The sequence below is a fragment of the Danio rerio genome, chromosome 9 (assembly GCF_052040795.2).
Source record: "Danio rerio strain M-AB ecotype USA chromosome 9, GRCz13ab, whole genome shotgun sequence".
Classification (NCBI taxonomy): Eukaryota; Metazoa; Chordata; class Actinopteri; order Cypriniformes; family Danionidae; genus Danio; species Danio rerio.
The window spans coordinates 33,470,016-33,494,598 of NC_141029.1; the positions used below are offsets into that span (position 1 = coordinate 33,470,016).

General features: G+C 33.8%; 2 protein-coding genes across 10 annotated transcripts in view; one reads left to right on the forward strand and one right to left on the reverse strand.

The window, feature by feature from the left end:
* clybl (citrate lyase beta like) overlaps positions 1-24,583 on the forward strand; it is a 760,714-nt gene that overhangs the window by 437,776 nt on the left and 298,355 nt on the right. The window lies entirely within an intron of this gene.
* Positions 1-24,583, reverse strand: part of nalcn (sodium leak channel, non-selective) — a 192,014-nt gene that overhangs the window by 16,553 nt on the left and 150,878 nt on the right. For 8 of the 9 annotated variants that reach the window (XM_087266408.1, XM_087266412.1, XM_087266411.1 and 5 more), the window contains 15 exons: positions 20,960-21,061; positions 20,765-20,834; positions 20,578-20,669; positions 18,491-18,613; positions 18,248-18,304; positions 17,072-17,192; positions 15,212-15,343; positions 14,683-14,850; positions 12,458-12,562; positions 12,269-12,375; positions 7,273-7,393; positions 7,097-7,195; positions 6,918-7,011; positions 1,080-1,186; positions 10-84 (listed from right to left, as the gene is read on the reverse strand). In XM_087266408.1, the coding sequence (XP_087122534.1) occupies positions 10-84; positions 1,080-1,186; positions 6,918-7,011; positions 7,097-7,195; positions 7,273-7,393; positions 12,269-12,375; positions 12,458-12,562; positions 14,683-14,850; positions 15,212-15,343; positions 17,072-17,192; positions 18,248-18,304; positions 18,491-18,613; positions 20,578-20,669; positions 20,765-20,834; positions 20,960-21,061 (1,573 nt within the window). Of the gene's footprint in view, positions 1-9; positions 85-1,079; positions 1,187-3,951; positions 5,257-6,917; positions 7,012-7,096; positions 7,196-7,272; positions 7,394-12,268; positions 12,376-12,457; positions 12,563-14,682; positions 14,851-15,211; positions 15,344-17,071; positions 17,193-18,247; positions 18,305-18,490; positions 18,614-20,577; positions 20,670-20,764; positions 20,835-20,959; positions 21,062-24,583 lie in introns of those variants that run through there. The other variant, XM_087266413.1, reaches the window with a different exon arrangement.

Sequence of the window (24,583 nt, forward strand, 5' to 3'; positions counted from 1 at the left end):
TATATTTACCTCCAAAACAAAAATGAAAGTGAAAACCACTGACATTGTGGCCAAGGGAAACGTAACTGCGCCAAGCTCATCCCACTGAAACACAGGGAAAACAATTACATTTATTATTTTAATGCTAAAATACAACACAAATTCTAGAAAAAGTTACACCATTTTATAAAATGCAACTGGCTAATTCAATTTAACATTTATTTAACTGGCAAAAATACAAAGAAATTATCTTCAGTGTTTTTATTGACAAACTAAAATGTATTTTGTCAATATGAACACTTTAACAACCCCCTCAGATAATAATAACTATATTGAAAAGTTAACATAATGTCAATATTAAAAAGAGTGTTTTCAGACCAGCGCAACCCTAATTTATTTAAAATAAATTGACTTTTTTCAATTTATTCATGACAATTTGCATTTTTATTATAATGTCATTATTATTAGTTGTAGTATTTATTATATGCATATTTATATTTGTTTTAATAAAAGGTTAGATTTGTCCACCTGTCGGGTTTTGGAGTTGTATGCGTCACTACAGTGTATGGGGTATCAGAATATGACTTGTGTTTGGATATAATTTTGTTATTATTGTTTATTTGTTAATTTGCTGGAAATTAGAACTGAATTTAAAATTTGTTTTGAAACAAATCTTTGCGCTAACAAACAAATGTAAAATATATAGGCTAATGGATGTCTTCAGTGGAGTGAGTTTTCACCGTTGCCAAAGAATAAGCACAAGCTACAGCGCAAAGCGTATTTTTCATCCCTAAAACAGCAAAAGTGGATTCGGACACGACCTTAATGCTTTTGCTTCATGAGCTTTAGATTTTGCGCTTAGATCATTAAAAAAGAGCTCTTTAAGTGTGTGCTGCAGCCACCAAAATCAGAATTTGTTTATATTTAAAGAATGCTATTTATTTGGGTCTGTATAACATCTGACATATTTTCTTTGTACTTTTGTCAGTTAAATTAAGGATAAAGCACGTGAACAAATATTTAATGTAATAAATTTTGCAAGTTTTTCAGAACTGATGTTGTACAACATAATGGTGTTTAGTAGCAGCAGGCCTCCTCACCTTAACCGACAGGAGGACAGACTGTGCTAAAACCAGCACAGCAATCCCTCGCTTGAAAAAGGGATGTTGGGTGATGTCATACATCTTTGCACGAAATCCACCATTTTCTGCAAATGCAAGAACAAGTATTCAGATTTGGAAGAGCAGAAAATTAGGGCTTTCCAGAACAATCCGCTGCTTTGGTCGTAAAACAAAGACCTGGTTAAAATTTCCTGACCTTCAGAATAATTTCTGCGCTATCTTCTATCATCAATTAAAACACTTGCCGATAGAAAATCATCTCAACTGTTCATTCAACACACTCGGTAGAAGCTTTACCCTTGGTATTGCTTCAAGATCTGCCACATCATCGTTTTGCTGTCTTTCCGCTAAAGGTCGTGAGGGTCTGACTGGCATTCATCATGTACTGTAATCACAAGTTCATTTCAACAGCCACAGAGCGCAGACAGATTATTTGAAGCTAGTTTCAATGGAGTTGGAATTGATGTGGTTGCTCTGCCGAGTGCTGACTAAGGTATTGATTTTTGTGTTATTTCAGAGTACAGAATACCTGCCAGGAAGCACAAAAGAAACTCCGCCTCCTGCCGTCCACAGCTCTCTAGAACCATCCCTCATTTCAGGTCCTCCATTGCAACAGCTTAACATTGTTGCAGCAGTCTTATTTTTAGTCTTATTTTTTAACTATTATAGTATCAACAGGTGTTTTGAATTAGGCTTTCATTTCTGTATTATCAGTGTTCATTTACATTTTTAGGGATTCTGTTATACAGCTGAAACTGTTGCCACAAATGTGAGAAGCTTTTAATGAAGCTGCAATTCACTTTTTGGCTTAAAGGCACAATACTTCAGTCTGAAATACTTAAAAAAAAAAAACTCAAAATACACTATTTTACTTATGCACTTACATTATCCCAAATGTTTAGAAGAATGTCCAAAGAAGCAATTTTAGCAAAGTTTCGAACCATCATACGCAACTCCTAAACATGTATTTATTATGAAAAAACAGAACTGTATCTACACTACCTGACAAAAATCTGTCGTCATTCCCAGTTGTAAGAGCAACAAATAATAACTTAACTAGTTGATCATTTGAAAAAGTGGCAGAAGTCAAGTTTGGTGAAGGAAAAATCATGGTTTGGGGTTACATTCAGTATGGGGGTTTGCAAGAGAACTGCAAAGTGGATGGTAACTTCAACAGCCTGAGGTATCAAGACATTTGTGCTGCCCCTTACATTACAAACCACAGGAGAGGTCAAATTCTTCAGCAGGATAGCGCTCCTTCTCATACTTCAGCCTCCACATCAAAGCTCCTGAAAGCAAAGAAGTTCAAGGTGCTCCAGGATTGGCCAGCCCAGTCACCAGACATGAACATTATTAAGCATGTCTGGGGTAAGATGATGGAGGAGGCATTTGAAGATGTATCCAAAGAATTTTGATGAACTCTGGGAGTCCTGCAAGAACGCTTTCTTTGCCATTCCAGATGACTTTATTAATAAGTTATTTGAGTCATTACAGGCATGCATGGATGTAGGGGTCCAAACTCATAGAAGTGATACACAACATTAATTCTTTTTCCACTGCTCTCTGACCTTATATCCTATACTGTACATTATTTCTGTTAAGTGACTTTATCTAAGAAAAGTCAGATCTTACTTTTCTAATTAAATAATTAAAAATCAAAGCATGATCATATTTTGTTTTGGTAAAATAAGCGTAATCTAGAGGCCTTTGCCTTTCATATAAGCCATTTATGATACCAAATGATTAACTAGAAGTAAAGTTATTATTTGTTGTTCCTAAAACTTGGATAGGCGACAACACTTTTGTCAGGTATGACCATAAGCAGTGGATTGTGGCATAATAAAATCTTTGCTGCTTTCGTGCGGCATCACAGTCGTCTCTCACCCGTAATTGCTTCAACACTCTTATTTCGGCTTTCAGCTTTACTCTGATTCAAACTGCCATGAAGTTTTAAATACTTTAGCTTATGCATGAACATGAGCTCTCCATAGATTGTAATGAAGACCACAACTCCCATGATTCCACAACCAGTCACAGTGTCTTCAAACTACACCTTTGTTTTTTGTGAACATGTGCCCTCTGGCAGCAATACATATATATTGTGTCTTTAAAATGACCAAATAATACCAGATGTTTAAATAAGTCTAGTGATGTTTATTTTAAAAAAATCATCTATAATTTATATCTTATATTTTTTAAATCACTAATATAAGATAATAATTATAGATTTAGTTACAATGAACAGCAATTTTTATTAAAATTAAAAATTTTATTATTAATTTAATAGTTTTATTAAAACTTCCTCACTAACTGATGAATACATTTGGTAACTGATTCTAATAAGGCTACTTTGTTAAATAACATGAAGTAATAAGGAGCAATACATTTTTACAGTATTTATTAATTGTTAATGTAATAAGATGAAAATTGCTTGTTTGTGCAATAACTAACATTAATAAATACAACTCTGGATTTGTTTCATGTCATGCTAGTAAAACCTATTGTAAAGTGTTGCCAAAGTGCAATATACAGTGCTCAGCATAATTGAGTACACCACATTTTGAAAAAGAATATTTTGATCTATTTCTCAGTGAATATAGGCAATGTATTTGGGTGCATTTAAACAAAACAGATTTTTAAAACAGATAAATTTATTAAAATAATGTTTAAGTTACCAAAAATATTTAGAAATTGAACGAAAATACAGTTAAATTCAAGCAATTTATTGCAAAATAAAATTACAACCTACAAAAACCTTTTTTCAGTTTTTCAGTTTTTTTTATTTATTTATTTTTTTTGTTTCTCGTTTTTTATTTTATTTTTTTTTTATTTGTATTTAATATTTTTCTTTAACATAAATTTGGGTGTACCAGTTATTGGACCATTATCTTAAGTTATTTTGTTAGATAAGCTCCAGATTTGGCTTCAGTACTGACTAATCGAATGTATATGCACAAATATAAGATTGTATAGCTTCCTATTAAAAATATGAATTTAAAAGATAAATTTGTGAGAGGTGTACTTATATATGCTGAGCACTGTATCACTCTTACCATTTTATTGCTATTGTTACATTTATTAGTAGTAGTGGTAGTAGCAGAAATAGTGGTTGTGGAAGCAATAACACAACCTCAATGTTACAATGAATGGTCAAACATGTGGATGTTAATTATGCTTCAAAGATTATAAACCATTATTCATATTTGATCGCTGTATGAGGGTAATTTAATTAGGAAACTTGCGTAACTTGCAGTATAGCCCACAAAATGCTTTTTTTTTTTTGTTTCGTTTGAATTTGTTATCAGCACTGGAGGAAGAGCAGACTGTCTTCATGCTGATAGCGAGAAACCATTGGTTCAGCCCATTGTTTATAGGAGGAGGCACAGATGAACAATTCTATTGTGATTTACAAAGAGTGCTGCGTGTTTCTCCATTGGTTAAAATGATACTTGGGAGATTTACACAATGCTTAATGACTAGAACAGAACAGAAAAATACTGAAAACTGGTCCATTGCAGCTTTTGGAGTTTGGTTCAAAACATATCAATCAAATATGCACGCTTGTCAGTAGATTGGAGCATTTTTGGTGTCTAATTGCCACATAAAATATGCCTGGATAATTGCCTACTATGATAATTGTGTTTATTCTTGCCTGCTGTTATGAAACATGTCTTTGAAGTGTCTGTTTCCAGGCGAGCCGACGGCAGTCAAACATAAAAATATAACGAGGCCCCGGCATCACCGCAGAGCCAAATCAATCAGTCAGTCAATCTATGGGAGACACGGGCAGAATCACTCCTCTTTTTTCGGCTCTAGGGTGCCCATGGTGCCCAAAGTCATTCATACTGCAGGCAGCGCAAACTCTTCTGATTCAAAAGTGAAGTGGTTATTATCAAGTGTGTGATTGCCTTGGGGCTGCACCCACTGCTGAAAGCTTAAATTTAGTTTGTTCTCTACTACAGCAGAGGAGAGCTGATTAAATGCTTCAGGAAACACATGCAAAGCAGGGACGCCTCATTAGCCAGGAGAGGAAGAGAGGAAGATGGAGGTAAGGGGAAAAAAAGAGATGAGAGACTGAGAGAATGCTGCTGGATATTACACTCGCTGTTCTGGTGATGTTCATCCATGTGACACTGAAATGTCGATTTGTGGCTGTCTGATCAGAGAAAAACAAAAGCATATTTTAAAGATGTAAAATAAAATGTATTTACACTTATAGTGCTCAACATATATGAATACACCCGTCCAAATCTTTCTTTTAAATTAATATTTTCTAAATGAAGCTTTACAATATTATATTTGAGCATATACAGTGTATCCGGTAATTATGTGTTAAATGTGCTATCTTTGCTTTATCTTTGTAATGTATTATGTTCGGTGACTAAAATATTATTTTAATAAATATATTTGTTTAATAAATCTGTTTTGTTCAAATGCATGAAAATATAATACCTACATTCACTGACAAATGGATAAAAGCATTAATTTTCAAAATAAGGTGTACTAATTTATGTTGAGCACTATAAGAAATGTTCTCAGATAGAATAAAAAAAAATTTATTATAATAATATTATTTGACTATGGAAGTCAATGGTTATAGGTTGCCAACATTCTTCAATATATATTTATCTTTTTGTGTTCATTATCAAAAATTCATCATTATCAAATAATCATCATTTTTTTAACTGGTTTGGATTAAATCAAATGTTGAGTAAATGATGACAGAATTTTCATTTTTGGGTGAACTATTGCTTTGTGAGGATGTCATGAAAAATAAAAACAATTGCATTTGCTGTCTTTAAATGCTACCATCAAAGTCACTATGATGCTTGTAATTGTATATTGTACAATTCTGTCAGCTACACCAGTATATAAAACAAAAAATAAATAAATCAGGAACCGTACAGTTTTAAAGACTATCACAAAGCAGACATGAAGAGCTGCACCTCATCTTTTAGAATCCTACACATGGTAAAACGTCATATGGGGTCCGTCCATGATGCTTATCAATGTTTAGAAAACAATGTAAAGAAATGACACAGTGGGCTTTAGTCTCTCTGCCTCTCCCATTTTCAAATTGTAAGTCTAGTTAGTTTAATAAACGCTTAGATAAACTTAAAAATAAGGGGGTTGGATGATGGTTGTTGTAATCTCACTAGGAAACATTGTTCGCCAATCAAATGCAGCTAGGGGTGTGTGCAATAATCATCCTGTGTGCAATATAACAGTGTTTTGTTATGATTGACCTGTTTTTCATCTAGATTTTACATGAGAACAAGGAAACAATGGTGTCTGAGGCTCACGGTATGTCATTTCCATATATTGAATTGTTATTATTATTTAATCACTTTCCTTTGGCTTAGTCCCTTATTTATCAGAGGTTGTCACAGCGGTATGAACTGCCAACTATTCTAGCAAAAGTTTTACTCTGCGGATGCCCTTACAGTCGCAACCCAGTAATGGAAAACACCCATACACTCTTACATTGACTCATACACTCATATACTACAGCCAATTTAGTCCATCCAATTCACCTGTACCACAGTCAAAAAGCAATTAGAGGAAACCCATGCAAACACAGGAGAACATGCAAACTCCACATAGAAATGCCAACTGGCCCAGTTGGGACTTGAACCAGCAACCTTCTTACTGTGAAGTGACAGTGCTAAACAGTGAACCTTATTATTATTCTCTTATTAATATTATATCCATATATTTTCATTATATGACACCTTTAGATACATAAGTAAAGAACATAAAATAGAATGTGTTAGTAATAGCAACATTATGATGACCATTTTAATTTTGGACCCTGACCTGGACGTGGAGGGAGGTGGAGGGGCTGAGCAATCTTGAGTCGACTCTTTAAATCTTCCCATCTCCTCTGATCCACAGTCAACAGAGCAGTGCCCTAAGCAAATACAAACAACATATCTGATCAGTTACCAGCCATCGAACCAGATATCTAATCAACAAACAGCAAGAAATCCCCATACCTTATTTTCATTAAAGTTGGCAATGACAACGCCAACAAAAAGGGTGAGTCCGATCATACATCCCAAGAACACAAAGACATGGATGTAGATACCATGAATCTGACACAAATAAAGAGCCCAATCAGTACAGTCCAGAATTAATGTTATAAATGACACTGGGAATAAAAGTGACTTACCGGTCCTACTCTGTGAATGATGACATCTCTCACCTCCACCCAACCCTTCAGCGACAACACTTCAAACAGAGCCAGCATGGCATTGCCCACATTATCAAAATTGAAGTTTCGAGGGTTTGCCCTAAAAACAGCAGCACAGGAGATACTGAGTGTTTGTTTGAGGTTTTTATTAGAAAGAAAAAAAAAATACAGTGAATCATTTCACCTTTAGTCAAAAGAACGGTACAAAAGAATAAAAATAAAAATAAGTTCATTAACAAAATTAAGCCTTTTTATTTTCATAAGCATGCTGTGAGATTATTGTGATTATAAATTTACTCTTTGCCATCTAATAAAAGCTTTGATGGCATGGGATTTCCGATGAATGTCCACTCCAAGATGGAGTAACACATATCTTTTTCTATGTCTTTATGATTATTAATAAAGTTAAATGTTTAAGAGCCTAGATTATTTAGAGCTAAACTGGAATTATATGTGTGTGATTGCTATTCTGTATGCCAAATGATTTGCTTCCTCAGGATCTACCCATGCAGGTCAGGGCTCATGGAGACCTCTCAAGTAGACCTGGACCCTTGAAGAATTGGAGTTATTTCCCATTTTACATGTTAAATCTTTTAGAGGTAATTCCTTTGTAGGTAAGCTGAAAGTTTGGATGTAGATTGTACCAGTTTTTAATCAGTTTTGATAAGATGGCTAAGAGTACACTCAGCCTTGGGAAATAAACATATTGTTTTTGAGTGTGTGTGTTCTATTCCTTTGTGGACCATTTCACAGGTCTGGGGTCAGCACTGAACAGCCTAGTGGCTGTCTGATGTTTGTACACTTGAGATTTTAAAGTGGTCCTTTGTTTATCATGAGAGTTATGTTCTAAAAATAACCCCTGAAAATAGTCACAGTAGACGATATCCCGCAAAGAAGTCAACTTCATTTTATATAGTTATTAAAGATGTTTTAAGGCTGTAAAACCCCTCACTACATACGATTTCCTCAGACAGACATTAACATTTTCACATTTTTCTCTCGTTTAAACACTCTCAAAGTTCAAACTTTTGTACAAAAATGAGTTCAGTGTTATGGAATGAAACCAAAGATCAAAATCTGTTGTCAGGAGCAAACATTCATCGCTGTCAGCAAAAGGTTCATAAAGCTATTTAGCTTTTCTTTGGATAATGTTGGCATGCAGCGTAACATTCTTTTTTCCTGCAGTCACTGATCCACAAAGCGAAAGCATCGCTAAGGAGGTCGTACACCGGATGAGACGCACACATGACAATTAAAAGTAACACACAACGGATGTGCAAATTCGTATGTTATTTAAAATGAAATTATTCAGATGGCGCTCTGTGGTGCGACAGAAATATGAACAGTGTCCCGAGTTGTAGCTGGGCACCACAGACAGCTGTCGACTTGCAGTATAAACCTTTGTTTTCATGGTGCTGCGTGGGGCATCCAGAGTGCAACCCCCTTTACGATGGTCTTGCTGCAGACAGTTACAACCACTGTTGAAACTCACACTGCTAGTGATGAAGATTTATATTAATTTTAAAGCTGAACAAATTCTGTACTGTACATGGGCCATAGAAAAGATTGATTGACAATAGTCTACAGAAAATCAGGACGCAGAACACAATGCATGAAAAATCCATGTCAAAGCAAATGTCAAATTGCACAAGAAAAATCCACAAACTTGAAATTTGAACCTAGTTAAAGCGAGGTATTGTTCAGAACTGGACGCACACACGCACATAGGATTTGTTTTTTTGTCAATCTATGTGTGTTTTAAACAATCAGGGTAAAACACCTATATGTATGATGCAGTTAATGATGTTGCGTAAAAGTTTAATTGCTGTTGTTTTGAGATTGTAAGCGGAGTGGCCCACAAAGTCGTTGTGAGAGTGTTGAAGCTGGCTTCTGCTGATGAAACTACAAACTATCTTCAGTAAATTCCGACTCTTCTTCATCTGACAGACTGGTCATTTTTGGATTAAAATTGTATATTTCCCATACAGCTTAGTAAACCTCTGTACTAATAAAATTAATATATGTGTAAAGTAATATTGTGAGGCAGCTTTAAGCAAACAGAACATCATTACTGCGTTGTTGTCTCAACATCAATGTATGCTGTTTTTCAAAAAAAAAAAAGCACTTTCTGAAATAGTTATTTTCAATATTATTTGTAATTTTCACAATCAAACTAATTTAAAAAACTCACAGTTTTATTTTATTAATTTTTTTCTTGTTGTTGAATTATATTGTATTGTTTTGCTTTCTGGTTTGGTGATGATTAATCAGGCATTTATTTAATATATTCACCCTCAAAGCAATAATAGGAAAACAAGAAATGCATTTAGAAGGCAATTATAAAATCTGACCTCTCAGTTTAAGACCCAAAGCTCTTAATATATTACAAAACAAGTAAAAGAAACAATGATTCATGCTGCTCCTTTTTTATAATCTCTGGTATAAATTGTGTATGCCTGTGTGTGCGTACACATGTGTTTGTGTGTGTACCAGTGACTTTTTTTATTTGATGAACATGAACACAAGGATCAAACGCCTTGTTTTTTCCTGTTACCATGCAAAGCGCTCAAAGATAAAAGAGTGACAACCTTTCCCTCTCCCTCTCTCTCTCTCCCTGTTATTCCAGTTTAGGTGAAGCCTTGCTCCCTCTACATGTGCTATGGACCCATGTGTGTGTTTTTTGCTGGTCTTCATTATTTAACGTCTCACAAATAATTTGCCATTGTGTTACCAAACATCTCTAGAGCAATAACAGACTCATTGGTGTGTGGGTGTATGATTGTGTGTTGTTTGTGTTTATGCCGCAGGGAAAGATATATCAGCCCCCTGCTCTGTGCCCACGACTAACCGTACCACTGCACTGCAACACTGACTATTGCTTATGGGGAAAATACATATGAAAGATGATGAAAATGTGCTGCTGTTTACATGATGAGAGCATTCATCACACTGGTTTGTGCTGTCACAGATGAATTGTTACACTATAGGGATTTCACAAAGAGACTTCAGAACTAAAGGTTTGACAGGTGTGGTTTGTTGACTTTTAAAAGAAAATGAATTTCACTTGGTTGTGAAAAAATCATGCTCAAGAATTTTTTTTCAAGTTCCAACTACATGAAAAGTCAAAATGAAAGTCTGATAAATAAAGATAATATTTTGTGGTAACTGTACAGTATGTAGGATCTGAATGGTTGCATGCCAAATTTGCTGGCAGTGAATTACTGTACTTAATTGTTGCTTTACTCAAATACACTTTTAACTACTTGTACTTGACTGTGTTTCTAAAGAAAAATTTTTTTTTTCATCCTTTGCACACTAATTATAGTAAACAGACTCTTAAACATGCAAGAGCCAGTGGTGTTTGTTTTCTCACATCAAGCATACATTTTAATATTTTGCTGTAGAGTTTTAGGCAGCGAAAGGACTGTCCAACCCAATAAAATTTTTTATATATTTGTTAGCTGTCAGTTAGGTTTATTGACAAGAAGTACATGATATTGTTAATTATTTTTTTTTTATCTTATAAGAATTGGATAGGTAATAGATATGATAAATTTATATCAAAATAGCATTTTCTGCCTGTTTAAAAATATCACCCAAGAATCATTAGACATATGTGCACAGGACTACATTTTTGAGAACTGGGAAATGTAGGGTTCTTTTTTAACAATATAGGCACAAATCTAAAGCGCATGGCACAAAAGCATTAAGGGCGTGTCCGAATCCACTTTTGCTATTCAAAAGATGGAAAAATACGCTCAGCGCCCTGGTGCATGATCTAACAGGGTTGTGCTTATTCTCTTAATGGGTTATGGGTGTGTTTTGAGTATAAAGTGCATTAAACTAATTAGAGTCTCATCTACCATTCCTTTTAGGAGTCAGTTGCATCCTGCCATGGTGCATTTGCTATTAACATGGCGGACTTTGTAGGTGGAAAAACTGAACACCTGAATATCAGAAAACAGTTAAACAAACCATCTGCAGCATGACGATAAAGAATGAGCCTCCTCCATTCAGCCTCTTTATTTTGTCTTTTTCTTTTATTTTACTCTTTAATTTACTCCTTTACTTTAGTGGATAAGAAAACTGTGTTGTACGTACTCCACTGAAGACATCTATTAGCCTACATATTTAACTTTGTTTGTTAAGTGAAAAACAATAATAACAAAATGTGGTTAAAAACAGTTTTCATATTTATGTAGAAAATAATCATTTTTGTAACATTTGATCCTTTAATTCTTTTTTCATAAGTAAAGATATTTGTGAATGGGTGTACATACTATGTATTAAGCAATGTGTAAGCGTTTCAACCCACATAGATGCATAACTAACGTGTTCTACGTTGTACTTTAGACCTACTTTAAGATGGTCAATGATGCAATCTATTTCAGCTCTTCAATATAGCAACACCTCCACTTTAGACCAGCATACCCATGAGTACACAAAGTGGTATGAATGGATTTCCTATTTAAACAATGTGGTGCATAACGTGAAAATTAGGGTTACACTGGTCTGAAAATAGCAACAAGTCACACCAAACACATCTTGAGCTTATTTTGCCGAGTCTATGATCGGACCCATAGTGTGTACCATGGGGTACGTCTGTTTGTACTTATTTACATCTCAAATATGTTACTGAGGCACATTTTCTTGTAAATCTATTAGAGGCCGCTGTATATATCTCTAGAAATCCTTCTTGCATGCATCTGTGAGAGAGAACTGTCATTATGCATAATATTTTATCTTTATATTGACTGTCCCACCCATTACCTTCTCTAAACCCATCCGATAGTGTTTTCAATGAAAACTAGAAGAGAAAAGCTGTCAGAAAAAGTTGCAAGCCTTTACCACAATTTCACACTGCTATTTTTTCATGTCCATATGTTTATGCACAGTGAATTCAACAAGCATATTCAACAATTAAAGTGATGTTTGTTTTATTAATAAATATAAAGAATATTCTTTTTTTTCATACCAAACTCTTGGCACCCAAAATCCTGGTTTCTTCTCCCCATCCTTGAGCTTCAAATTCAGGTTCTTTGAAATGCTCACATTGATTCTAAAGATGCCGTGACAGTCATCCTGAAAAAAGTACAACATTTCAGTGAAGTACAGAAAATCCTCAACGCTGAGTAGTTTGAAAAGTCCAAGAATTGCTTCATACCTTGCTAGAAATATGAGGATCATTACATTTGGCAAGTTTTCCAGCAAAGAGTTGCACCCCGAAGGTTGCGAACACCAGCATTAGTGTCAGGAGAAGAATAGAGACCTGTTTGGGAAATCAATAATTCAGTCTACAGCAAAATGGCTTTCCCACAAAAACTGGCCAGTGCATTACTCTCATATACAGTAACACTATAATAAGCTCACAGAAAGTGCCCAAGGGGAACAAAGCTTAATAATGAAAGTCCATAAAGAAATCTCCAGGACAAATTCTGCTGAGTTAATGCATTACGTTACTGCAAAAAAAGAGAGCTTCTTGCCTTGCAATTTAAGGGCTCATCTTGCATTTGATGTATAATGTAAATGCATAAACAATTTTATCCTCAACTAAAACACTTCTAAAGCAATGTAAAAAGAAGTGCATTAATACAAAACTTAAAAATAATATGACCAATATAAGGAAGCAATAAAACTGAGCTAAACAAATCAAATCACCATGGAATTGTAAGGTTTTATCTTGCATTTTTGTCAAAATTATTATTCACATTTTCTTACTCTATGACAACATATTTATGTTATATAATTTTTAAAGAAGTATTTTCTATGTGTAAAATGAAAGGTAGTCTTACTATTAGTAAACCAATCAGCAATTTTAATGCACAAGAAAAAAAAAAGTACTTCCACATATAGTAAGTAAACAGCACATACTGTATGAATACATTTTTGATTAGATGGTCTAACATTTTAAATATGGAGCTAATAAATGCCATGGTTTTGGGGAAAATATAACATGATATTTGTAATTACATTACATAATCCGCAAAACGTTTTTTGTTTATTTAACTGTGAATACATTTTGCTGAAGAATTGTCTGCTTTCTTGCTTTTTTAAACTTTGAAATGTCTTAAAATTTAAACATCAAAATAGTTTTCATCTGTACTGATATCTACAGGGAGGCTGCTTTTTCTAAACCAAAAATATAAATAAAGACCAACCAATCCTACTAAAATTTACATATTTAATGGACAAAATATTTAGCATTACTAAAAGGTTACATAAATCAGCATAAAATAAATGTAATTCTTAGTGCTGCACAATATTGGAAACATCTAATATTGCAATATTTTTTTATTCTGCAATATACATTGAGATATAAATACAATTTTACAAGATGCACTAAAAATTGTTAGCTGTTTGTTTAAACTACTGATTTAAACTGAGCTGATTTAAACAACACAATTCTGAAGATTTCTTTAGACAATTTAATTGTTTTATTTTCAACCCACTTAATTTTGTGAAAAAGTTAACGTAATTCCTTAATGGTGTCCCAACTCAAATCGAAAACATTTTTAAAGTGTGAGTTGTTTGGAAATAATTTATCATTTTAGATTGATTGTGATGATTCTGTAGGGAAGTGCATATGCATAAAACATCATAAAAAATCATCTAAAAGCATATAGATAAATTCAATAGAGAAGTACAGAAAAGTACAAATAAAAAAACTGCATCCTATTGTTTTTAGAGGAAGTCGAAATGTATGCAGTAATTGAATAATTTAATGCAAAAAAACAATTCATAGTTGTAATTATATAAACAATTCAATAAAATTTATTGCTATAAATCTTTTACAAATGTTACAGTTTCTTAGGCCTTAATGGTTTAAAAACCCTCACAGTCACAGGCCTCAGAAGACACAGCAAAATGATCAATTATAATTCACTCTCAACATTGCGTAAACTTACGATGTGACTATTGCAGATGAACACATTGCGATATCAATGCTAAAACGATATATTGTGCAGCGCTAGTAACTGTCAACACAGATATATCACAAATTTAATGTTTTTAAAAAAATATATGAAATACATATTTTCATATACAAGTAAATGGTTTGAATTACTCAATAAGTATTGTGTCAATTAATGTTTTGAAAGATTCGTAAGAACATACTATAATTCCAGGCGAAAAGCTGAGAGGATTTTGATATTGTAGAATATGTTAAAAGTTTCTGCCATTTTTTGGTATGCGAGAGACTTATTTTTACTAGAAGATTTGATCTTAAAACTATTCAGAATGCTGATAGATCCATAAAATTTAAATGTATATATTCAATAATTAAAATCTTTTCAATAATTTCAAATTTCTATTTTCTAATTTCAATAATTAGAATCAAATCACCAATCATCTCTACAGGCTGGGAACTAGTAGGTCACCTTAGTCACTCACCAGAAAAATCTCTTTGAAACCCTTGAGGACCTCTCGAACCACCTTCCTCATTTGGGGCACCAGTTTAAAGATTCTCAGTGGCCGGAAGCAACGTAACATCATGAGGAGCTGGGCACCAGACTCAGGGGGCACATTATTTGGCAGCCAGCATAAAAAGATCAAACTTACCTACAAGGTGGGCAGAAAGATCATCTTAAAGAGCAGTTCTTCAAATTGTAAAATCACTTATTGTTAAATTAAAGGAAATTAACCATTCTTATCAACTTACAAATAAGTTTGAGAAATAGTCAGCTTAGTAGGCTGTTATATTAAATGCACACAATGTTTGTGTGAAAGTGACTAAATTCTTCAGAAATGAGTCAACAGGATGACATTACGTGCCTCATTTAAATGAAGCACGGTTTAGGGGTTATTAAAAGCGATTTTCAGAGCCTCATAAGAGAAGTGAGTAATCAGACAGAACGCCACTGTTCACATGCATTTAAATGCGAGTTTTTCACAAGCGAGCAGCTGAGAAAAAGAGTTTTACTAAGTAGATGAAGATGTCCATGACGCCGCCAAAGTCTCGGATGACTGCAGTGGGAGTGAAGAACAGGCCATCTGCCATAATCTTCAGGTTCAGCTCAATGCTCATAAAGATGACGAACACATATTCTCCAATCTGCAGGGAAAGGGCTGTTTTAGTGTTTCAACAATATAGTCATCGAGTGGTTTTTCCTAAAGCACTACTGTAAGTTATAAAGGTGCCTTTCAGTGATGTAACCACTAGTATGTGATGCTCTTGATCACAAAGTGCTTACACTATAGGATAGGGGCTCATAAAATCCATAATTCAACTAAATATAAACTCACACTCAAGTGGTTCTAAACTTTTATGAAATTCTTTGTTCTGTTATACACAAAACAAGATTTTTGGAAGAATGTTCAGAAAAAGCAGCCATTGACATTTTTAGTAGGATTAAAAGTACTGGTAGTCAATGGCTGTACAGCATCTTAATTTGTGGTCAACAAAAGAAAGAGACTCAAACTGATTTGGAACAAATAATGAATGAGTAAAAAGAGAACTTTCATTTTTGGGTGAACTATTTCTTTAAAAAAAAGCTTATAACTTTTATAAAAGGTTCCTTCTCATTAGCCATTCATCAACAATTCCTCAGAAAAAGTATTAATCTGTATTGAAATATATTTTGTAAGTCATTGAACAGAAATCATCCAATTGTTGAGATAGATTGAGATTTCTTTAAAATGACAAGTGAAACTTATTTCAGTTTTAGGCATCTTAAAATGTACTTTATGTTAAATTAAAAGGTAATAGTACAGTTAGGTCCATAAATATTTGAACATGAACACAATTTTAACATTTTGGGCTCTATACACAACACAATCGATTTGATTTATGATTATTATTCTGTCCAGTTACTTTTGAACCTTTAACAAATGGGAGGCACATATGCAAACTGTTGTAATTCCTACAGCATTCACCTGATTTGGATGTAAATACCAAAGCTATTAAATTAAAGTTGACAGTTTGCAGTTAAAGCATATCTTGTTTGTTTCATTTCAAATCGATTACACACACACGCACAGACGCACAGACGCACACACACACACACACACACACACACACACACACACACACACACACACACACACATATATATATATATATATATATATATATATATATATATATATTTTTTTTTTTTCATTTATTTCGGTTAAAGATTAATTTAATTCCAACTGAATCTTTGTTTTGTAGAAAAAAAAAAATTATTACCATAAATTATTATTAAAGCAAGAATGATATTATGGAATATAAACAAGATCAACATAAAATTTTTAGCCAGTAATGCCACAATTATTTAATCACAGAAAACATAACTGAAAAATTGACGGCTTTGGCAAAGCATTTTCTTTTCTTCTAGCAATTTATAGAAGGCTTTAAGACTGGATGTGTCAGAATACATTTAGGGCAAGACAATTTTTTTTCTATGCTTAGAACAGGAATTGATCTTTAAAATACCCATATCACGTATAGATCAGATCGTTTCAGACTGTCTGAAGTGGAGTTTAAATTAAATAATGTAGAAAGAGAGAGACAGAAAACTGTCAAGAGGGACAGGTCAATCTTTCTGTCTCATAAATAACAGTACAAAATCTTCGAAACAGAGGAACCCTAAACCTTTCATTTACACACTGCAGTTGAGATCATAATCAATGTGCTCTAAAGAGCTAAATTAATTGGATTTACAATCAAAGGTACTGGGCTGCAACAAAAACAAGACAAGATGACCGGCCTTCAGGAGAGAGATGAGGAACATTTACAGTCTAATATAGTTAGTTAGAGGTGTGTGTGACAAAGAATGGTGAGCAGTAAGGTTTAGAATACCTGCAGGGTTGGGACATGCATGACTCTAGTAAAAGGAGACTCAAACATCATGGAAATACAAGAGCAGATAGTGACCACGATCATCACCCAGTCCAGATAGGTTACCAAGCCCAGCAAATCACTGGAGAACACACACAGACACAGACACACATGCAAGGTTTAGTGCAGGCTGAATGTGTCAAAATAGGATTTTCCTACTCTGCATTCCTCCTGCTCTTCAGTCTGAGCTTATGTAACTTAATTTTTCAGATCTTTGAAACTGGTGAAATCCTTTTAGGACAATGTAGCCCAAAAGTTTCTTCTAATCCCACACTGGAATGTCATCCAGATTGAAACTTTTTTAAAGCCCTTTTCTCAAACTGCATTTCTAGAATCAAAATAGACATAACTAAGGGTAACATTCATAGAGCCAAATCACATTTTGACCCCCCAAAATATGAAACTAAGATATACTATATATTTTAGCATTATGTTCAAGGCAATTTTCATTAATATAATAGATCCAGATGATTTAACACTATTTATTAACATTTAAACAATACATTTTAAATTAATTTGTTACATTTAATTTAATCTGCACCATCTAACTTTTTCAAATACAGTATGTTGCCATCTCGGACTGAAATATAAAACTGTAACTTACTTGCTAAGTTATTAATCATAATCACCACATTAGACCTGTCATTCTACATTGACATGTCTGTATGTAACATTTCAGCCAGTTTTGTTCTCACCAATTGAGAACTTCTGAAGAAAACTGCATTACTGAGCATTTCAGCAAGCTAACATTTGAGCATGAAGCATAAACACAGAGCTTACTGTCAAGTGTGTCAGAAAAATTAAGTGAAAGTCAGACAGAGTACACTTGTTGACTTTTATACGGAACAATTCAATTTAATAGACGATTTTCACTTTTTATGTAGTTATGAGCATTAATAAATGCTTTTTGTTATTCTTTTGACTACAATTTACATACTGCAACTTTAAAAAAGTTATATTTTGAATGCACTGTTATATTAAAAGGAATATGCAGGTGTATGCTGCAATTACTCTATACAATTTATGAATTTCACAACAAAACAAAAACACAAAACATAATAATAATAAATAAATAAAAACTCTGTATATAATAACAGATTATCATAACGCATAAGCCCTAAACATTTTGGGACTTACTATAATTGATGGTATTTTGTGCTGTTCACTGCGCCTGTATTGGGATCCGTATTTGACCTATTCATAAAAAGCCCATTAACACAGTATCAGCAAACGTATGGAAAACAAACACACACACAGAGAACAGTTTGTGAAACAAATAACAGTGGCTATGGTGCAAAGGGATTAGTCATCGCCATGATGTGCATGAAAATACTACTGTCTCTATATAATGCAATGGATGTGAAATAGTTTTAGTCTTACGCATTAAAACGGGCTCTAACAATCATTCGGCAAAAGTTTCTGAATCGATGCTCTCTACCAACGATGAAGAGTGGCTTGTCAAAGTATGGATGGTTTTCCCGAAGTTCCTCCTCTTGGACTTTTCTGAGAATTAACAAACCAAACAAAAGCAACAAAACAACAAATAAGAATTCAGAATAAAATCAGAAACCTCATCTACTGCAAACTCTGCTCCCCAATACTGCTTTTATTATTAGGCTACATTCACACTGCAAGGCTTAGTGCTCAAATCTGATGTTTTTTCTCAGATCTGTTTTATTTTATTTATTTATTTATTTTTTGTTTAGCTGTTCACATTGTTGTTATAAATGTGGCCAGTATCCAATTTGCAGTGTGAACAGACCATGGTCCTAAACTGACCTGTATGCCCAAAAGTATACCCAAAATGTCTAATTATGCACACAATGAAGTAAGCACATTGTCAGATTAGGCTTAATATATTTATTACCCTTTTACAACATAACCATTGTATATTTTATGAACTGTACTTGTTCTGCTACTACTAATGTGTATTTCGGAAACCCAATCTATAAATCTTTTTTGATTGAAAACACTGATCATTTGTAATTTATGACAAGTGTGGTGTGCGTCCTTCTGTCCACCGATGTGGTAAACTTATCAAGGGTTAATGAGCAGCAGCCGCAGACTGAACTTTGAAGGCGGAGTACTGTAGGTTTATTTTCATATTCATATCAGTCTTTCATATTTGGTTCTGTTAATGTATTAATTATTAATTAATTATTAATTAATTAATTATTTATTAATTATTAATTATATTATAAGTAAAATATAGCTATTTTGTTAATGAATGGTTAACAAGTGCCAGTTTTGCATTAAATTATTATTTTTATGCTGCTGAGGAGCAGAGGACATTTGCAGCACAGAATGATGATTGGGCCACATATGCATGCAGTGTGAACGTAGTCCACTTTTGGATATTTACAGGGTTCTTAGACATTTTTACTACAAAAATTTCATGATTTTTCCAGGACTTTCAAGTCACTTTTCATGACCTAATGTTTCATGTAATGTCTAGATATACGTTGTATATCATAAGAAATGTTTAAACTTGATACAGCATATTATAAAACACAATAATTTCAATTTATTTTATATCTATGTAAAATAGATGATGTTTATACAGCACTAATAATGTGAGAGCATGTTTTCGGCCAAGAAAAGAAAAGATAATCTTAATAGTTTGTGAAACTAGTATTAGTAGGTAAAACTAATTCTATTATAAAGCCGTGATCACACTGCACTTTTTGCTCCAAAGACTTCCATTTATAGCCATGCGAATGCGGAAGACCAGAAACGCAAGCACGTGTTTCGCATTTCACTGCATTCGAAAGATCAAGCTTGTTGAATTCTTACCTGCGAAATCACATTAGGTGATTGCGTGAGACCAATAGAAGATCATTTAAAATAAGAAATGTAAAACATGGAGCAATCACTCACTTTTATAAATGTCTAATCATATTGTTTAACCCTGCCCTTCTTCGCAGCGCTGTACGACAGAATTTTGCAAGCACAAGCACTAGTGTGACTGCAGCTTAAGTCGCTTTGGACCAAAATGTCTGCTAAATGACTAAATGTAAATGTAATTGCCATGACTTTTCCAAAACTTTGTGGATTTTTCAGTTTTTTCCAAAACTTTTCCAGAAATAGAAAATGCGATGTCAAAAATTTAATGACTTTTCCAGGTATTCCATGACCGCATGAACCCTGTATTTAAAAAAAAACAAGCACATACATACTATAGTATAGTATACTATAGTAAAAATCTGTAAATCAGCTAAAATGAAATCTGATAACTCTTTTATAGTCTCTCCATGCCCTCTGAACATGGCAAATAAATACAGCCGACCTGAAATCAAAGCATTGTTTCTGTGCAATATGTCTTGTCATACACAATGGCGCAATGCCACCATCAGCGTACAGTACAAGAGAAAGATAAGGCGTAATAACTCACACATGGCATGTTTTGTTTGTGGGAAGGAGGGATAAAATCTGTTCGATTGACCGAGTTTGTGGAGTGACAGTATTACCGTTTCATCTCAGCCTGCTCCTTCTTCTCTTGTATCATCTTGATTTCACTGTCCTCCCGCTGGGCATTACGGTAGCGGACCGTGCTGGAGTGCTGCAGAGTTCACACGCGTGTCAGAGATCACAGATAGTGCTGTCAGCTATTGCTCGGTTACATTTGACTCTGTATGTGTATGTGTGTGTGCTCACGTCCTGAGTGAGTGTTTCCAAGGATTTCCCTCTGCTGATTCTCTGGCTGGTAGAGCCATGTCTGAGGGACCTGTGCCAAAAAGTGCAGGTTAAAGCACTAGCTTAATGTAGTGCACTTTAGCCACAAATCTATCCAGTGCTTGTTAAATAAATGAAATAGATGAGTATGAAATCACTGTAATGCTCTTTCCTAACCGGCGTTCTTGGCGGATGTGATGCTGGACACTGAGAATGGATCTCTCTTTAGTTGGCTGACCCTCAAATGAGCCACTCAGCATGCGCTGCCTGGTGCAGGCTCTGGAAAATACACACAGACACAGCAGAACTAGGTCAAAAGCACGTGAATAAATTATGATGTAACACAGTGTGCTATTCTTTTTTTAAAAATGAAGGCATTATTTCTGGTTCAAATTCTGGCTTAGTCATAAGCAGGTCACACGCTGGACACCCCGGGACCATCTGTGTTCGGTGTGCAACCTCTTTTACTATTTATGATTCATTACAGGATGTTATTCTTAGTTTTCAGAATCAAATTCTAATAACCATCTTCCATGTCATTATATTTGATGTTCTGTTCAACAAACAAATTACAAAAGCAAACTGTGTCTGCCCCTAAAAACAAAAGCATGTTTGTTCATTTTGGGTCTGTTCATCCTGTGAGAAAAACTGTCTTTGGTTTTGTATCAAAAATCACAATAGTACCTTTTCCTCTATTAAGGGAATGGTTCTCTATGCTAAACTGTTTTGTGCCAGTCTGCATGGCTATGGTTTCATTTTACATGGTGGGGCTGATAACAATAATGTGTGAATGTTGTTTTATGAACATAATCATGTACAATTTAAACCCTTTAACTGCCCACCAAGAAATTTTTGGATTGCATTTCTTAACCCCTATTGTCGCTAGTTAACACAATCAATGCGTTTTTTTTTCAACATATCCAATATTTTTTAATATCAACAACTACCAAATGGGTCAGTTTATTTTAAAAGTGCCATAATTAATATATGAAAAATCTGAAAATATGAAGTGTAAGACAACTTTATTTAAAAACATAATCAAAATAAAGATTTTTTGAATACTAAATCATCTTTATTTTTGAAGTATCCTGAAAAATTTTGTAGATTCTCATTTAACATGTTTTCTTGTTGTTGTTGTTTTTTTTAAACAATAAAACCAAAAAGTGTAGTAGTGCTACAGGATTAAGTTTGCTTGATTTTCTGTAAACCAGCAGTGCTGTGTGTAAGCCATTTTTTTTAAAACAGTCATTCTTTAAATGACTTTAACAGTCATTATTTAAAACAGTCAAAACATGATCAACCATTTGGTAGAGTAGGCATTTAAGGGGCTAAAATGGGTGGTCTAAGGTTTTCATCAGATGTGAACGAATTATAAATCACAAAAGCAAGAAATAACTGTGACACAGTTATAATAAACAGAAGATTATCATGCATTGGTGTGGACGATAATTGAGTTATCATTATAGTAATCACTTTTTTTGTGTGAGTGAACATGCTCTTAAACGCAAATGAGTTTTGCATACTGTAAATATTCAGGATTACAGTATGCGATGATCAACAGTGAATGCCTTTTAAGCTGTCCCACAATTGACTGTCATGTACTCTGTTGTTTGTCTGATGCAGCAGATGGTTCTTATTAGTTTACACTGTGTTTTGCAGGTGGAAACCCATAGAGAGGAAACTAACGCCCATGGAGAGGAAACTAATTGATCGCTCTTTTATCCAGAGTGGTCGAATTTGACCTGTGGTGCACAAAAATTTTTTTGCAAACAGTAAAGTGAAGAGGAAGGCATAACCTGACATTTAATATAGGTATGCAAGTTTACATATAAGCTTCATTTATAGTGCTGAAAAAAATGATATAATTTTTAACACATTTGCATTTGAATGTGGGCATTTAAATGTATATTTTTCATGAGTTATTCTAATTTATAAATTCTGAATTTAGTGGCATCATCTGCTAGATTAAATTTTAAAACTTTAAATTTATTAATTAAATGTTCAAACTTGAATTAAATAATTCATACTTTTTTCATTATTTTTTCTCATCATCAGATTACATTTCAGTTTTATAGTATCTAGACAAAAACAAATCTAACCTACATTTTGCTATTATTACAGTTAAAATGCCATACTTTTACTATGTAGTTTTTTCCTAACCTATTTATGCATTTCCTGGAAATAAACAGAAGTGAAAAATGCAGAATCACAACAAGTTTTGTTAAGTGGTATGAAAATGCAAAGCAGATGTTCCTACATTAAGGAACCAACATCAGTCAAAAACTCAAGGAAGTATTTCTGGGAAATAGAGTTCACCTTCCTTCTTTAAGATGACTTTAGATGCAGAGCTGTTAAAGAATCTGTCTGCTGAAAGTCCTATAGTATTCTACAAATATGCATTTCCCATGTTATGTACCTTATCCATGGCTGAATTTGAGACTAAATTTTGGGCCGAAATTATAATTTAAAGTCAAGAAGCAAAACAGCTTTTTTTATTATTATTTTATTTTTTTCATTATTGCATTTCTGTCATTCAAACGGCTCCCTCTGTTCTTTGAAGATGACCCATGAATAACAAGTATTTAAAGTATTTTAGTATTAACAAGTATTTAAAGTATTTAAATAGTTCATCAAAATATGAAAATAGTCCCATAATACAGAAATAAAGTTACAGAAGGATTGGTTTCCAGTGGTCTGCTAACACGTGACTAAAATATGTTTGTAAGGAACATTTTTTACCCAAGAGCTTTTCACATCTGGAAATGGTGAAATCTGGATTTGCATACAATGTTCCACAATGAAAGTGAAAGTGCCAAATAGCAGTTAAAGTTGACAAATTAAGAATGAAACACCCAAAATTACTTGAAACTCCAGAGAAAAAGTGGATAGCGTGGTGACACAATGACGTTAATCGTATTATGTGCTCTAACATGTGAAATGGGATCATGAAAGGAACAATAAAAAAGTAACTCATGAAAACACCTTAATCATACAGTATTATTGTTTTATTCAGATTTAGGCAAATAGTTTGATGACTGATGTCCATGTTTACTGTTTATTTCTCTAAGTCTGTGTTGTCGCTGTGAAATTAAGCATGTGCTCGTACTTTTCATGCAAACCCTTCCCTCTTTTGCCACTCAACAGTCCCACGTAAATAAAGCTGGACTCACACACTTTTCTGACTTTTTTCAAACTAGAGGTGTGAAAACACCCTGCTTAGACAGAGGAAACTACGTCTTTTTAAAAAAAAAAGAAGACGAGTGGCAAATCTGGACTTCACCATTTCCAGATTTGAAAAGCTCTTGGGTAAAAATGTTCCTCACAAACATATTTTTGTTGCGTGTTAGCAGACCACTGTAATCCACACATGTGGGTCAACACATGAGCTGTTCTCTCATTGTGAAGAAATGAAAAAAAAAAAAGCCTTCTTTGTAGCACATTTATAAACGCAACACTGATGACCTATGTCTCCAAACAATTCTTCTTTTTCTACTTGTTTGAAGTAGGGTTGGGAACAAAACATGGTGTCTCTCTTATATTATGCATAATGAAGTTGCATCTCGTCCACAATAGAGCTTGCTGATTGGTTCAAACCAAGTCTTTCTTATGACATAATAAACAGATGGGCTGAATACTCAATGACGCCACTTTGTACCAGCTGGTACAGACAGCCAATTTCCACGCTGGGATTTAAGCAATGATCTCATTGCTGTGACGTTGTTCAACAATTTCTTTTTAAACCGGAAGAACAAATTCACTCTAAACAACGCAAAACCAAAAAATTTTCACTTTTTAGTTAAA